The 17,619-nt window shown below is 42.2% G+C and overlaps 1 protein-coding gene across 1 annotated transcript in view; it reads left to right on the top strand.

Annotated features, from left to right (window-relative positions):
* The first annotated feature begins 362 nt into the window (after window positions 1-362).
* LOC117561199 (potassium voltage-gated channel subfamily H member 2-like) overlaps window positions 363-17,619 on the top strand; it is a 35,238-nt gene continuing 17,981 nt past the window's right edge. The window contains exons 1-8 of the mRNA XM_034238499.1: window positions 363-368; window positions 1,208-1,387; window positions 5,327-5,430; window positions 5,625-5,763; window positions 8,459-8,613; window positions 9,072-9,166; window positions 9,290-9,430; window positions 12,292-12,491. Of these exons, the coding sequence (XP_034094390.1) occupies window positions 363-368; window positions 1,208-1,387; window positions 5,327-5,430; window positions 5,625-5,763; window positions 8,459-8,613; window positions 9,072-9,166; window positions 9,290-9,430; window positions 12,292-12,491 (1,020 nt within the window). The remainder of the gene's footprint in view (window positions 369-1,207; window positions 1,388-5,326; window positions 5,431-5,624; window positions 5,764-8,458; window positions 8,614-9,071; window positions 9,167-9,289; window positions 9,431-12,291; window positions 12,492-17,619) is intronic.

The following is a 17,619-nucleotide window of genomic DNA, read 5'->3' as shown; positions in this document are numbered from 1 at the left end:
GGAATACAGGACTCGGTATAATATTTGAATCACAAAACAGTCAACAGTCAACTGAATCTTTTATAGTTTTACCTTGTCCCTTATCGAATGTGTTGGAACTCTGTCAGTCTGATCTACTGCACTGCCAGCCAGGCCAATAGGTCAACTCTGCCTGCACACAAATGTGTCTGCAATGCTGAGTTTTTGCTCCAATCCAACAGCAATTGCCTGGGAAACCATACAAGGTTGCACATAATGGATGCATGTTGAATCATTTTCGAGAAGCTCTGGCATCTTTGAAAAAATAAAAACAGATAAGAAGGTGAAAAAGACCCACTTTTTCCCACTATTAATTTCTGACATTTAATGAATTCTTATTGAATATGATCGTAAGTAAACAGCAACTTACTTGAGCAACTTTCCAATCATTGGCTGAGCAAATAAAGACAACATTTCCCAATATAATACACACCTAAACTGTATGTGCATTGGCTATGTAGAGTATTTGAGACTTTTAAGTGCAGCCTGATAGGTGTTTGGGGCTATTTACGTCACTATTGGTTAAAAAGTGTAACCTTTTCCCAAATGAAGGACTACAATCCCAACCAAGATGTTGTTTACTGGCCAACAGAGTGAAGTCAGTTACTTTAACATAATCCACAAATATTTGTGTCCATGCTGAAGACCAGACTGATGACCAGACAAGCAAGAACTGATGTGGGTTATCGCAGGGAATCACCACAATACAAGAAGTGTCTTCGTTAACATAATTGACTGTAACGGCTTCATAGTCTAATATGACAATATTTAAAATCAATTTAAAGGTTAATTGGGTTTATTCAAAGTCCTATATGTCTCTTAAAACTGAGTTGTTATACATAAAAGGGCTTTATTATCTCCACCAATCAACTGATGTGGATGTCATGCTGCCTGGGAGGTTAACCTTAAAAAGGGTCAGTGCCTTCAGAACAATTCTTGTCATTTTAAGAGGACACTGGCTCTATCTCTGTAATTGAAAAATGCAGTTGTTAGAGCCTCTATATGCACTCATGCTGTGTGTGGCATCATATTAACTCTTTGTGATTTAGTCTACCCCTCTTCTCCTTTATTAAGTCGTTATGTATTGTGTCTGCCTTTCTGCTTTCTCAACCCTTCTATCCTCCCTCTTCTTTTGCCTCGAGACTTGCCTTTCCTACTTCTCAATATCTGATTGCCTCTCTCTACCCAGGTGCTGTCTCTGGGTGCAGATGTGTTGCCCGAGTACAAGCTCCACGCTCCTCGCATCCACAAGTGGACGGTGTTGCACTACAGCCCGTTCAAGGCGGTGTGGGACTGGCTCATCCTGCTGCTGGTCATCTACACCGCCATCCTGACGCCCTACTCAGCCGCATTCCTCCTCAACGACCAGGTGGGAGCTCATATAGGGATAGAATCATTAATCAGACAGCTGTCAAGTCCATTTACCAACGACAAAGTTACTCCATAGGGGCTTTACATCTTAACAAGCCAGACTCTTAGAGTGGAGTCTATGGACCAAACCTAGAGTTCTAAGGATTAGTTCAAGATGGACAGTAAATGTGTAATAATATCAACATAGGGCTCGGTTTTATACCAGTTTTTCTGTTACGTTCTGTCATGACCTGGAGTGAGTTTGCAAACCACTGTAACCGTGAAGAACAAACAGACATTTTGGTTTGTTAAACCACTATACTTACAAGCATAAAGCACACATACAAGGGAAATCTACCTGCCTCAACACCTGATTATTTTCAATCCTATTCAGAGCCAAGGAACACTATTTTCTATAGTGAAAATCTTTTTTTTTTTTTTTAAATAGTTGTGCTCTTCGTAAGACATATTTCCCTAAATTGGCATGAAATTGAAAAGAGGTAAACTTGTATTTTAAGTGGAGTATACCTTGAAATGTAGTTATATCGCCACTGCAAAGAAGCTGACAAGAAAACACAATATATATCGCCCACACCTATATCAAGAGAAGTGAAAGCATCTTCATTTATTTTACACCAAGAGTTCACATTTTTTTAAAAAGGGTTTTGACCGTGATATATAGTGATACAGAAATATATTATATATACACTGAACAAAAATATAAACGCAACACTTTTGTTTTTGCTCCCATTTTTCATGAGATGAACTCAAAGATCTAAAACATTTTCTATATACACAAAATAACCATTTCTCTCAAATATTGTTCACAAATCTGAAAAAATCTGTGATAGTGAGCACTTCTCCTTTGCCGAGATAATCCATCCCACCTCACAGGTGTGGCATATCAAGATGCTGATTAGACAGCATGATTATTGCACAGGTGTGCCTTTGGCTGGCCACAATAAAAGGCCACTCTGAAACGTGCAGTTTTGCTTTATTGGGGGGGGTCTGGGGGGGTCCGAAAACCAGTCAGTATCTGGTGTGATGGGTAGGGTTAGGGGTAGGGTTAGGGTTAGGGTAATCTTGTGAATCGAGTGGCCCATGGTGATGGGTGGGGTTATGGTATGGGCAGGCGTATGTTATGGACGACGAACACAGGCCACTCGATTCACAACATTACCCCTACGCTTATCCGGTCTACATGTGTTTTGTAGACTTGGAGAAGGCGTATGACCGAGTTACCAGGGAGTTACTGTGGGAGGTGCTGCGGGAGTATGGGGTGAGGGGGTCTCTACTCAGGGCCATCCAATCTCTGTACTCCCAAAGCGAGAGCTGTGTCCGGGTCCTCGGCAGTAAGTCGGACCCATTTCCGGTGAGGGTTGGCCTCCGCCAGGGCTGTGCTTTGTCACCAATCCTGTTTGTAATATACATGGATCGGATTTCGAGGCGTAGTCATGGGGGAGGGGGTCTGCAGTTCGGTGGACTAAGGATTGCACCACTGCTTTTTGCAGATGATGTGGTTCTAATGGCTTCATCGGTCTGCGACCTTCAGCACTCACTGGATCGGTTCACAACCGAGTGTGAAGCGGCTGGGATGAGGATCAGCACCTCCAAATCTGAGGCCATGGTTCTCAGCAGGAAACCGATGGACTGTCCACTCCAAGTAGGGAATGAGTCCTTACCCCAAGTGAAGGAGTTCAAGTATCTCGGGGTCTTGTTCTGGAGTGAGGGAACAATGGAGCGTGAGATGGGCCGGAGAATCGGAGCAGCGGGAGCGGTACTGCAGTCACTTTACCGCACCGTTGTGACGAAAAGGGAGCTGAGCCAGAAGGCAAAGCTCTCTGTCTACCGGGCCATTTTCGTTCCTACCCTCACCAATGGTCATGAAGGATGGGTCATGACCGAAAGAACGAGATCGCGGATACAAGCGGCCGAGATGGGTTTTCTCCGCAGGGTGGCTGGTGTCTCCCTTAGGGATAAGGTGAGAAGTTCGGTCATCAGGGAGGGACTCGGAGTTGAGCCGCTCCTCCTTCGCGTCGAAAGGAGCCAGTTGAGGTGGTTCGGGCACCTAGTTAGGATGCCACCTGGGCGCCTCCCTAGGGAGGTGTTCCAGGCACGTCCAGCTGGGAAGAGACCAAGGGGTAGACCTAGGACCAGGTGGAGGGATTATATCTCTTCGCTGGCCTGGGAGCGCCTTGGGATCCCCCAGTCAGAGCTGGTTGATGTCGCCAGGGAAAAGAAAGTTTGGGGCTCTCTGCTGGAACTGCTACCCCCGCGACCCGACCACGGATAAGCGGGAGAAGAAGATGGATGGATGGACCCTACCCCTAACCCTACCCCTAACCCTACCCCTAATCCTACCCCTCACACCAGATACTGACTTGTTTTCGGACCCCCCCAATAAAGCAAAACTGCACGTTTCAGAGTGGCCATTCTAAGGCACACCTGTGCAATAATCATGCTGTCTAATCAGCATCTTGATATGCCACACCTGTGAGGTGGGATGGATTATCTCGGCAAAGGAGAAGTGCTCACTATCACAGATTTTTTTCAGATTTGTGAACAATATTTGAGAGAAGTGGTTATTTTGTGTATATAGAAAATGTTTTAGATCTTTGAGTTCATCTCATGAAAAATGGGAGCAAAAACAAAAGTGTTGCGTTTATATTTTTGTTCAGTGTATTTACGAAATGTTTTGTTAGTTTAACCATAGCTAGTGCTTCTTAAAGCCCCTGTCACACTGTCCCGATATTGACACCAGATGGACACACGAATATGGAATTGTGAATTTCGCACGAAGATGGCCCCGAACTTGGTCAACAGCCAAGCAACAGCCGAAGTAAGTACGTAACCTACAGAAGGCCACACGATGGCACCCGAACCACACACGAAAATATGGTCGTAGACTTTACTGATGATTTCGAATGTATCCAGACTCAACGTAAGAGCTTGTGCCTCTTTGGGGGGTGCTAACATTTAAACATACACTTTATTCTTTACTTTCTCCGTCTTTATATGTAGATTAGAAGATATTACTTATCTCCGTCATGTTGTTTCCATAGAAACAACTTCCTGTCAACAGCGTAAACTCGCCTTCAAAATAAAAGCATCTAATTAAAACAGGAAGTTAACCTAAATTACATTTAAGACATCCAACTGCAACAAAAACAATGTAATATCCTTTTCAGTTTCACAGAACACAAATTGGGTTATTTACATAATATGTTTACATGATTTTGTTGTGCAATAAATGCAATCTCGATGTCATCGTACTATAATACGATGGCTACATGACTGCATTGTGAGGGCTTCACGTAGTCGTGTTGCCTTCCTAAGACAATCGGGCAGCTTCTTTTTTCCTTCGTATTGTCTTTGTGAGGCGAAAAATGCCCGATGGCACCGATGATCAGACGAAGATGACACGATTTGACCAAATGCCCTCACGAAGGGCGAAATGGACACACTAATTTAATACGAAAATGAACCTTCGCAAGGTCCTTCGGCAATTTTTTGACATGCCAAAGATTTTGCCACCGCTCACGAAGTTGTTGCCGGAGCCTGAGAAACTCCACCGGCGGTCATACGATGGCTTAAGATGCCCTCATGAATGGCCCGATGTTGTTACGATCAGAGCTGAATTTGAACATTTCCTTTATCGTGTCCATCTGGTGTCAATTTCGGGACAGTGTGACAGGGGCTTAAGAAATGTATCTATTGTCATTTAAAAAGTCTATTGTAGCTTTTGTTTACTACAGTTTTTTGTTTTGATGCCCTGTAGATGGGAACCCACTGGAAACCCTGTCTCTGTGTCACCTTATTATCTAAATATGTATGCAAATGATCTCGAATCCCCTAATGCTAGTCCATTTGAAGGAGATAACCATACAGAACTGTTCTATTTTTAGAGTGTCAGCTTATAATTATTTTCTCCTTTCTTTTTGATCTCTCCTCTCCTCAGGAAGAGGTAGCCATACAGAACTGCGGCTACTCCTGCTCTCCTCTCACTGTGGTGGATCTCATGGTGGATATCATGTTCATTATTGACATCCTCATCAACTTCAGGTCAGAAAACAAACAAATAAGTGTACAGTATAATAGCAGGAGTAGTATTAGTGCATATTTAGTAGATACATTTAGTCGTAGTAAACTCAAAAAAACAGTGAAACAAGTGTTTTTATAGTTTCTAATGGCACATTTTTAATTATAGAAAGTATTAATGTCAGTAAATTGACTATAATCTACACTGTTTCACTCAGGACAACATATGTGAACGTCAATGATGAGGTGGTGAGCCACCCGGTGCGTATCGCGGTCCACTACTTTAAGGGCTGGTTCCTCATCGACATGGTGGCTGCTATTCCCTTTGACCTGCTCATCTACCGCAGCGGAGAGGAGGTACGTCATAATGGAGGGAAAGAGAGGTGTTAGGGGGTATATAAATAGTTCACAAAGTGTGAGGGAGGACAAGAGGAGCGTTAGAGAGATGAAGGGATAAAGAGAGAATGTGATTGCTGCGATTTGCAGTCAGCTGCAATAGAGCATCAAAGTAAAAATGTCACTGCCGTGCATCATTCAATGCAGTGCACAAACTCATTTTTTTTATAATGGAGGATTGTTTTGAGAGAACATTTTTATCCACAGTTTCAATAATGTGTTCATTATTTAAGTATTTTTTAAAAGGAGATTTAACAAATAGTTTCTACTTCTGGCTTTTCCAGAATCAGCAGTTATATTTTTTTCTCAGTTTCATGTCTTACAATTGCTCCCTCTTCGCCCATACAGTACTGTATTAGACACTTACTAGATGAATCAATAGTAGGCTGTAAATCAAGTGTTCCGACAATAAGTAATCTCCGTCATTTTGTGTATCACCGATAGTTCTACTGTATTGCGACAAGGGTCATTTGAACCTCCTAAAACTACTAAAAACAGACATGTTAAGCTGAATTAAAGAAGATGGTCCATATAGTGCACTTCTGTATATAGTAAACAAGAAGGGATTTCAGACACAGTCTACATATATTGGTACTAACAAAAGAGACTGAGGGATTATTCGTAAACTTTTTATTTTAGTACACTTTTTGGAATATATCCAGAAGTTAAAGTTTAGTTACAAGGATTTATCAATATATACAAAAACAATAATCAGCTGAATATACAGATAGCCCAGAATTGTAAAAATTGTACTTCTATAAAATTGGGGGGGAAATATACCAGACTGAGGAAAAAACAAATGATTCAAAATCAAAGCACCATATATCTTGACTTTATGGCTCCAGTATGGGTACTAAGGTTGTAGCGTAGGTCTTATCCCTGAACTAATAAATTAAACTTGGTCGCCAGACAGAGGAATATTTAATATAGCCAGCTGTAAACAAACTGATATCCTTAGACACGCAGAAACAGAGGGATAGCCCGGTGACCTAGCTACTGAAGTTTACAAAGGAAAAATAATAATCAACCAATTCACTTTCAACATAAAATGTCTGTATTTTTTAACTCCAAATAATAATCAGTACATTAAAAACAAACAACTCATTTCACAGACCATTTACCAGAAAAACTTAAATCCAATACAAACAAATAATTCAAATTAACTCACAAAACATCAATCACTTATGTGGCTCCGAGAGCCTACGATTGTTTAAATCATGGGGATTGACTGTGAGTGAGTGTGGGGGGGAGAGAAGTTTTTTTTGTCCTTTGTCACTCAGTTTAAGAGTGTAGTTCAGGGGATAAGGATGTGTGAAAGTAAAGTTGTAAAGTTCTGTTTTTCCAGTCCAGAGTGTGGTGTGTGTTTGTGTAGAGTGCAAGAGGAGGATAAATGATATTGGTGTAGTGAGAATAACTTATATGAGGGTGACCGGCCAGAATAGATCACTGGATTGCAGGTTTTAACTGGGAAGGGGAAAGTTAAAACGTTTCCCCAACAGCTTCTGGGTTCAGTGGCAAAAACTCCCAAAAATAGCCTGATTCATCTGATGAAGTCCTCAAGAATCCACTTTCCTCCTTCCTCTTGCTTCTTTCTCCTCCCTTCAAATGACATGCTGTCCTCCTTTTAACAGCACACAGGTGCCAATCATTTCCTTGATTGGTTTCCTCCAGCTTCTCTCAGGGGTGCTTGATTAGCCACTCCCCTTTTTCTCAGGGAATCTGTAGGTGTGTTTACTTTCTCCCTGTCCTGCTACAAGGTTGTATGGCTTGCTGATGATGCTGGTGTGGGAGGAAAGTGTCTGAAGGAAGAGGTAGGAGTTAGAAGTTGAAGGAGGAAGTAAGTAGGTTGCTGCAGCCGACAGCCGTCTCAGGATACTTCCTACATAATAAGGATGGAAACCACTGGGGCCGAGGTTCATCACTCCACAGCTCAGCCCAGTCATTGACAGATCAGGCAGTTCTTCAAATCCATCTATAAGTGATGGGTGTCAGTAATAAAAAGTTATTTATAGTGATTAAACCACCCTACAAGACGAAAAAGATTAATCTAGAATCTCCCCTACGTTGAAATACTGCCCGAAGAAAGCTGTGCCAAGCTTCACTTCATAGAAACTCTTCATAGGGGCCACAGAGCCAAGAAAGTGGAGATTGTCCTCACCAGACAAGCATTATTTACTATGAGTACACAACACAAGACTAGGCTCTCTGCCAGTAATCGTCCAGTTATTTATTTGTTGTATGGACACGTAGGGGGCCAGCTGACTACAAGTAGATAGGAGACAGAGTCATAATTTACCACCTCCACGACTGTGATTCACTTTGGGACAAGACCATGGCTGCAACACCTGTGTGTGAGTTTGTGTGTGTGGTGTGTGGTGTGTGTGTGTGTGTGTGTGTGTGTGTGTGTGTGTGTGTGTGTGTGTGTGTGTGTGTGTGTGTGGTGTGTGGTGTGTGTGTGTGTGTGTGTGTGTGTGTGTGTGTGTGTGTGTGTGTGTGTGTGTGTGTGTGTGTGTGTGTGTGTGTGTGTGTTGTGTGACAGTGACAGTGACAGCAGGTGGGAAAACTGTGAGAAGATATCAGAGCTAAGGGCCTCTGTTTGGTACCGTGCTTTACAATATCTCATTACCACTAACTCTGTCTCTCCCACTCCCATCAGACCACCACTCTAATTGGTCTACTAAAAACCGCTCGACTCCTGCGATTGGTGCGTGTGGCCAGGAAGTTGGACCGCTACTCGGAGTATGGCGCGGCTGTGCTCTTCCTCCTCATGTGCACCTTCGCCCTCATCGCTCACTGGCTGGCCTGCATCTGGTACAGTGCCATGAGACTGTCTGATGATTCATATAAGATTCACAGAGGAGTAATGTGGGGATTATCATGTCTCCGTCGGCATACCTCAGAACTGCTAATATACTGTATGGGTGCTTGTGTCGTAATAATACAATTCATATCTTCCATAAAAAAGATATGTGTACAGTATAAATATATGTTCTAATGATGTGTGTTCAAGCACCAAGTTGATTGTATCCCAACTCAAGTGAGATAATAGAAAATTGATACTGCAGAAACTGAGATGTAGAACATATTTCCTCAAGATTTCTGATTCAATATTAATCAAACAAATTATATTCAGTCAAAACTTTTAGGAGTTTTAAAAACAAATATTTTGCTTATATTTTACATACTGTAGCTTAGTAATATTTCTAACATAAATAATGATATACATACAATCGCATTGCAACTTGTTAACTTTTGATTTTTTCCCCCAGGTATGCCATTGGTAGTGTAGAGAGGAGTGGTTCTATTGGATGGCTACACACGCTGGGGGACCAGTTGGGAAAACCATTCAACAGCTCCATCCAAGGTAAAGAAAGGAAACATATTGCTATAATGAAGTGGAACTGTCTGTACTAGTGAGCTCATAAAACGTGTTATCATCAGGGATCTCTCATTTATTCATATTGACAACTCTAAATGTCCACTCCAGGTTCAGGACCCACTATCAAAGACAAGTACGTCACAGCTCTGTACTTCACCTTCAGCAGTCTGACCAGTGTGGGCTTTGGAAATGTGTCCCCAAACACCAACTCTGAGAAGATCTTCTCCATCTGTGTCATGCTCATAGGATGTAAGTATTGTTCATATAGTGAACATTATTTTTCCTTGGCTTTACATCTGGGTGTTTTGATTCAAGGACTCCTTGTGATGAGGAGTGAAAGTGCACCAGAGCAGATCAGCGCAAATACAAATACACTTCTAACTAAAAGTAGCATATAACATTTACAGTTATATAAATGTGACATAACTTGCTAGCACACAACATACTTTACTATATGTACCATGTGTTTTGAGTTCATGGACAAACTGAAATTCCCTTGAAGGAAAAATTCATGAATGCTTTTGTGAAGTTCAATTTAGAAAATGTGGTAGAGGTGCTCTTAAGCCTCTTGTGGTCAAAATGAGTATTACAACAATAAACACAACATAGTTTTAACCTGTCTTCACCGATATAATTATTTTTTACCTTTTTCTTTAATCATATACACAGAAGGCCATTGTGTATAAAAAGAAGAAGAATTTGTTTTCGTGATAACTTTATTTGTCCTCCTTTTTCAAGCTCTTATTAACATTTGTGCAGTCTCCAGACAGTAGGGTAAGGATAACGTTTCACCACATAGTGTCAATTGCAGGGTAGCAAAGTTTTAAATTACTAAGATTTTGTTAGTTTTCTTTATTTGTTTTCTTATACAGTACACTATTATTCCAGCTCAACCAAGCCATAGATCATCATTGTCATTCTGAAAGCCTTTTGCCTAGTGATTTTATTTTTGTATTATTTTCGCATTTATCAACAGGGTTGCTAATATCCTCTTCCATATTTATCAACTAAACTTTATCTATACAGAGTGATACCTTCTTTAGACTAGAAGCCTAATCAGGGAGATGATAGGATAAGAAAAATAATATGATATGACTAGGAACTAGTAACACATTATTCATAGCATGCACATACTGTACTTATTATTTTGTGTTGTGCTCATGAAATCAATTGGAATTACTTGTATTTTTAATTTAAGGTCAAGGCTATGAGACACTGAACAAGAGCGTTATTATTTTTTGTTTTGATTGCGTTCCTTTAGTTTGGCATTTGCCAGAAAAATGTCCTGAGGCATAAACATTTCCCATTACTGAAGTGAACTATTATGTTGCTCTGGAATCTCAGTATACTATGAAATTGCAATGAGCATTATACAAATTATTTGAACTCAGATTCAGAGATCAATTGTGTTGCTTGTGACATACACGTTGTTAAATGTCACACAAACTGCAGACAAACTGGTTGATGTGGACAGTGATGGGAGCTGACAGAGGTTGGGAGGTTAGCAGGATACAACTTGACAACAGGACAAAACAGGGAGACTCATGAAGGATACGACAGGAGGCACTCTGTCCTCTACAGACAAAAGCCTTTTGGATCAGTCAAACTCCTGCTGTGTCGGTTCACTCAGTTCTCAAACAATATCAAACAATATCTGTTAATGATTCAGACGTGTGTGAGACATGTACATTTGTGAATATATATAATGTTCAGTAATGTATAATCACGTTGTCGTGAGCATTTTTGGTTGTAACTGTACTTGCAGAATAGATTATAATTCAAATTTGGCTATTTAGCCTTTAATTTGTTCAAGCCTTTCAAAACTTGAGTGCAGGGGAAAGGTTGACAAATTCCTAGTTTAGAACGCAAATGCTTATCGCACGATAATATAGCTCCAACAGCCTGAGTTGTGTAAAAAAGTATTGATTTAAGACACATTTTAAATGATAAATGGTTAATGAAGTGTACATATATAACGCTTTATCCATTCTTTACAACTTCTCAAAGCACTTTACATTCTAAAAGTCATCATTCACCAATTCACAACCCATTTATAAAGAGCATAGCATACAACCCACAATCTTCCGATCGAAAGACGACGGCACTACCTTGCAGCCACTTTAAAAAGGGGAGAAAAATCTAAATTCCTTAAAAGCACTATTTCTGAGATTTCAAACCAAACAGTACTTATTACGTTTCGATAGAATGAACATGATCTAGGAAATATATATAATATTCAAAGTCAGTCCAAGTGTCTTAACTGATGTATACAAATACAGAAATAACAGTGCAGCTACCCATAGGTAGTTAATTCCACAGTTTTTGAGCCAAACCTCCAATTCACCTTTGGTGACACACAAAAACAAAAAAAGACTACAGCTTCACTGAGTCTCCAAGGATCCAGGTGTTTATTAAACATATCACCCAATGGTGTCAAGCTTAATCATATATTTCTCCTCAGATGAAGAGCCAGAGATATGTCAGATCATATCAGTGTATGAAGTGTCAGTGTGTCCCTTTACTCTCAGTTAATGTATCAGGGCGTCCGCGGGGTCTTAAAAAGTATTAAAAGTTGATCAATCAATTTAGCAAAAATTAAGGCTATTAAAAAGCATTAAACGGCATTTTCCAAGGTATTACATTGTGTAGCTTGTTTTCAATAAGTATATCAATTGTCCAAAGAGGTTGTATTCTACAGTCTGCCTGAATGTAATCATTGCGTAGGTGTGTAGTGTGATTCTGTGTAGTTTATTTATGGCATCCCGTTGGATTTGACGTCATCTGAACAGGACATCGCAGGCTCACTGCTTGATATCGCACGAAGGTCCATTTATGCTGGTTGTTAAACAACATCGCTATGGAGAAATGCAAGTTTGCGTCAAGGACAATCAATACTGTATATAGTCAATGTGAGGTAAAGAGTGTCGCCAATGTAACCGGTTAAAACTCCAAGTGGCGATGAGGTCTTAAAATGTATGGAAATGGTCTTAAAAGGTATTACATTTGACTTCAGGATTCCTGCTTATACCCTGTGTATATGTTATTCTCTCCCTTCCTACCTACTTCCTCCTTCCTCACACTTCCTCCGTCTTCCTGTCTCCCACCTCCAGCCCTGATGTACGCCAGCATCTTTGGGAACGTGTCAGCCATCATCCAGCGGCTGTACTCGGGGACGGCCCGCTACCACACCCAGATGCTGCGAGTCAGGGAGTTTATCCGCTTCCATCAGATCCCCAACCCGCTCCGGCAGAGGCTGGAGGAGTACTTCCAGCACGCCTGGTCCTACACCAATGGCATCGACATGAATGCTGTGAGTTCTGCTCCTCATGCACCCAAATCCTGTGTGTGTTACTATACATGATGAGTGTTGGCATGAATACACACCAAAACAAGGCTAGAGGAGTGTTTTGAGCCTGCGTTGTACGTTATTAGGATGTGAAGCCTTTGTCTCATGATGCATGGTCCGACACCATCAGAGCAAATAGGAAATATGTGAGTATTATAAGTAATACTAACACACACATGGGCTAACGTGCAAATAAACAGGTTAAAGTGTTTGCAACATGCATGCATCGGGTTGTCACATGCATGAACGCGACACACTGTTTTCACATACAGGTTGAAACTCACAGAGAAACGTATGGGCTCAGAACAGTCTCATAATACACACATGCACACAGAAGGATTCAAACTTGTATTTCCGGATCCATACTTGTGTTTTTCAATGCACACACAAATGTATTCCATTTCATATACATGTAAATAAAATCCAAATACAGAAAAAAGTTTTACATATGTATTTTTGATCCTCACTTATTAGTTTCCCGTTTAAATCCCCTGAACCTGCAAACACAAACCGCTTTCTGTGCACGGATCGCTTTGCATTCGTGTGTGGGTTTTTTGAGACTCCCCTGACGGTCAGCCGATTCGTACTTGTAATTTTTTCTATCTATAGCCAATCAGATGTCTCCTTCATTCTAAGCCAATCACATGAGCGCGCCCCCACGAGGGTAAGATTACTTCATATACGCATTTTGCGCAGTCCGGTCAGCTCGCTAAACAGAGGGCGGAGCATCAGGTGATCATGCAGAGCAGCGTGTCTCCATCAGACTCAGCAGCTGATCTGGGGCCTCATGTATAACGCCGTGCGTAGGATTCACGTGGGAAGGTTGCTTACGTAGTAGAAATCCGAAAAATAGGTCCATACATTTTCCGCTACTTCCCGATTCACCAAACATTGCGTACCGGCAAGGAAAGTGCTTATGGCACTTCCTACGCCGGTTTCCCTTTATAAATCACAACCAACTCGAAATGCGGTGCAGCTTTTGCGGGCTTCACGTAACGCCCATATTTGCCTATAAATAGTCAAAGAAACGCCCATTCATTCATTCATTCTGACTGACTTTATGAAGAAGATCGCAGGAAATGACGACAGAACAGTTAAAAAAGACATCTCACGCCGTGTCAGATGTGGGTTATTTTGGGGAGGTGGAGATAAATCATATTGTTTGGTGGATGCAGTTTGAACCAGAGTAGCAGCATGGAGGTCGTCACCAAAATAAATAAATAAATGGCCCGATAAAGGTTAATGACAAAAACAATACACATAGCCTTCCTCAGGCAGTGTGTTTGTGGACAGGAGACCCCCCCTTGATGAGAGACTGTAAGAAATGATCGGGGAATCCCTCCGGAGTGGAGTCATGACGACTGGATCTGAATTTTGTTTTTGTATTTGGTGGTTTGTGTTCCAGCTGTCGATGAGCTGTGCGCAGCGTCTCCACTGCAGCCTGTGCGTCTAAAAAAAAACCCGCAGCAACCCTATATCCACCAGTTAAAGGAAATACAACTAATGTGTTGTGTTATATCAGCTGTACAATTTACCACATATGGTGTTCTTAGCTTCCATACCTCACCCATTTCATCAACACTTCTCTAACTTCTGGTCACTTTCCAAACAGTCTCAAGGAGGCAAGAGTAAACCCTCTCCTAAAGAAACCCACTCTCAACCCGTCTGATGTTATAAACTACAGGCCTGTCTCTCTCCTCCCGTTCCTGTCTAAATCACTTGAACGCGCTGTCTTTAAACAACTCTCCTGTTATCTCAATCAGAACAACCTTCTGGATCCGCACCAGTCTGGTTTCAAGGCAGGTCACTCCACAGAAACTGCTCTCATTGCTGTCACGGAGGAACTGCACACTGCCAAAACTGCATCCCTCTCCTCTGTCATCATCCTGTTGGACCTGTCTGCTGCATTCGACACGGTGAATCATCAGATCCTCCTTCGCACTCTCCAAAAACTTGGAGTTTCAGGCTCTGCACTTTCCCTCCTCACCTCATACCTGAAAGACCGTACCTACAGGGTGACTTGGAGAGGGTCTGAGTCCGACCCTTGTCAATTAACTACGGGGGTCCCTCAGGGCTCTGTTCTTGGTCCCCTCCTCTTCTCCCTGTACACAAACTCGCTCGGATCAGTCATTAGCCCGCATGGTTTTTCTTACCACTGCTACGCTGATGACACCCAATTAATTCTGTCCTTTCCCCGCTCAGAGACCCAGGTCGTCGCACGCATCTCTGCTTGTCTAGCTGACATCTCTCAGTGGATGTCTGCTCACCACCTCAAGCTCAACCTTGACAAGACTGAGCTGCTCTTCCTCCCGGGAAAAGATTGTCCAACTCTTGACCTGACAATCAACATCGGCACCTCAGTTGTTTCCCCGACTCAGACTGCAAGGAATCTGGGTGTGACCCTAGATAACAAACTGTCCTTCACTGCAAACATCGCTGCTACAACCCGCTGCTGCAGATACACGCTTTACAACATCAGGAAGATACGTCCCCAGCTGACTCAGAAAGCGACTCAGGTTCTGGTCCAGGCTCTCGTCATCTCACGCCTAGACTACTGCAACTCCCTCCTGGCTGGTCTACCTGCATGTGCCATCCGACCTCTGCAGCTCATCCAGAATGCAGCGGCTCGTCTGGTCTTCAACCTTCCTAAATTCTCCCACACCACTCCGCTCCTCCGCTCCCTTCACTGGCTTCCGGTAACTGCTAGAATCCACTTCAAGACACTGGTACTTGCTTACCATGCTGCGAATGGATCTGGCCCTTCCTACATCCAGGACATGGTTAAACCGTACACCCCAGCGCGTGCACTACGCTCTGCATCAGCCAAACGACTCGTTGCGCCCTCGCTGCGAGGGGGACCCAAGTTCCCATCGGCGAAAACACGTGGGTTTGCTATCCTGGCTCCAAGATGGTGGAATGAGCTCCCCATTGACATCAGGACGGCAGATAGCTTGCACATCTTCCGGCGCAAACTGAAAACTCATCTCTTTCGACTCCACTTCGAGCGTTAGAACGATTAACGAAGCACTTTTATACTAATAAAGGACTGGATTACCTAAAGCCAGTTGAGTAGCACTTGAAATGTTTGGCTCTATGAAACCTGATATACTTATATGATTCTGTTTTCTTCAAGGTTGTGTCTTCCTGGTCGAATGTACTTATTATAAGTCGCTTTGGATAAAAGCGTCAGCTAAATGCAATGTAATAATGTAATGTAAATACCTCCTGTGTTTTACGAGCGACTTATCAAGTCTTGGCAAACGGCATAAAACACGATTAAACGTGATAGCATATAAAACCATGCTCGTATCTACAACCTATAGAAATGCAACATGGCGTCAGTTTAAAGTAATGCTGTCCTCCTGCTTACCGCATCATTTATGAGAAAACATTTCATAACATTAACACAACCTATTCGAGATGGTTTTCAATAACATATCCGTATTTATTTATTTCTCCAAGTTATGTTTTTGTGTGCACTGAGGAGTCTCAAACAGGCGTTTTGTTTAATCATTTTAAGATTGGCTTTAATCAATGTTTGAAAATGAATTCTTCATATGATAAATGAGAGGTAACATTTTATTTATGGTATTATTTCCACATATTTCTCTCCATTCTTCCTTCTGCCAACGGTGTCGCAGTTTCTCGTCTCTCCCGTTGTTGTGCTTAGTGCGTACGCATGGGTTAGAGTTTGAGTGGAGGACCGCACGTTTTCCCATCAAGTAAGTATTTTATAAATCGCAAACATTGCGTAGAAACTGGCGTACGCCATTTTTTGAGCGTATATCGCTTTATAAATGAGGCCCCTGATCTCTCTCTTGCGTCCGGTTATACTTCACTCGCGTTTATGTCCATATTGATCAGATCCAGCTCTCCTGATCGGCCTTTATAGAGAGCACCGATCAAAACTATTGTAGCGACCCTGCATAGGATGTGCAGGGTGTCACTCAGGCATCCCCCGTCTCTCTGCCAATCATAGAGCTGCACAGTGATGCTGGTTGAGGTGCGGGCCTGTGGTTGGGGGAGCGGACGGGGGAGGGCGGGGAGTGGTGACGTGGACACTGCTATATATATATGTGTAGGGGTAGGAGTTAGGTTAGTGCAGTGGTTCTCAAAGTGGGGGGCGTGCCCCCCCAGGGGGGCGCAGAGGCATGACAGGGGGGGCGCGAGAGACCAGGAGGAAAAATGGTTATTACATTTTTTTTTTTTAAAGATAAAAAAAAAAAAATCATATTTTCAAAAATTATTGATTCAAAAATAATATGATACAGTACTATTACGTCTGGGTCTCTGTGTTTCATTAAAGCTTGGCTCTGTGTGTGTGGAACGAGCCATTTTGTGTGCGTGCGCGAGCGAGAGAGAGAGCGCACCGGTACCGGAGATCGTTGCTGTTAGCTTCTGGTGCTAGCGAGCTACGCCAACGGATATAAGGAGTTTTTTCAACAACAAAGTGGAGGAGAGTCCTCTCCTGTCAGACTGAGAGACTCTGAGCTAAAGGACTCTCAGTGTTATCTCAGTGGGTCTCAAACGTTTGGTCACCATTAATGTAAACAATTATTTCCGAGGCACACGTTTATATGATCATTATAGTTATACAAAAATAAGAGAATACATTAAAAACAGGTATGAAATACTATGACAGTAAAACAAGAATAAAGTTTAAAAGGGTGTAAAATATCCATAAAGAAATAGTAAATCTGTTTACAGTTCTGTGTTGAGAGAGGTATCCATAGATCTCTTCATTTTGCTCTCAAAGTGCACCAGATTGATGCTTTTAACTTCAATATTTAAAAACAAATCTTCCCGGGGGAGCTTGCCCCCGGAGCCCCCTAGAGGAGGTGAGGACCCCCCTATGTGAGGTCCACACACCACCTATAAAAATAGCACTTTACCCCTACTTACACCTATATGCCGTGAGCTGATTATCGTGCCTTCATTGTAACAGTCGCGGGTACATTGTGTATATGCGTGGGGAGTGTTGCAGTAGAAAATTCCTCTGTAGCGCCTCGTACATTAATGGGAAACCCTAAATGTTTGAGCACCCTCTATGAAACGTCAAGCTACCCCACAGTACCCACAAAATAAATCTCTG

The sequence above is a fragment of the Gymnodraco acuticeps genome, unplaced genomic scaffold (genome assembly GCF_902827175.1).
Source record: "Gymnodraco acuticeps unplaced genomic scaffold, fGymAcu1.1, whole genome shotgun sequence".
Taxonomy (NCBI): Eukaryota; Metazoa; Chordata; class Actinopteri; order Perciformes; family Bathydraconidae; genus Gymnodraco; species Gymnodraco acuticeps.
The sequence above is the reverse complement of the archived record's forward strand: the minus strand, read 5'-3'. Positions and strand labels throughout refer to the sequence as shown.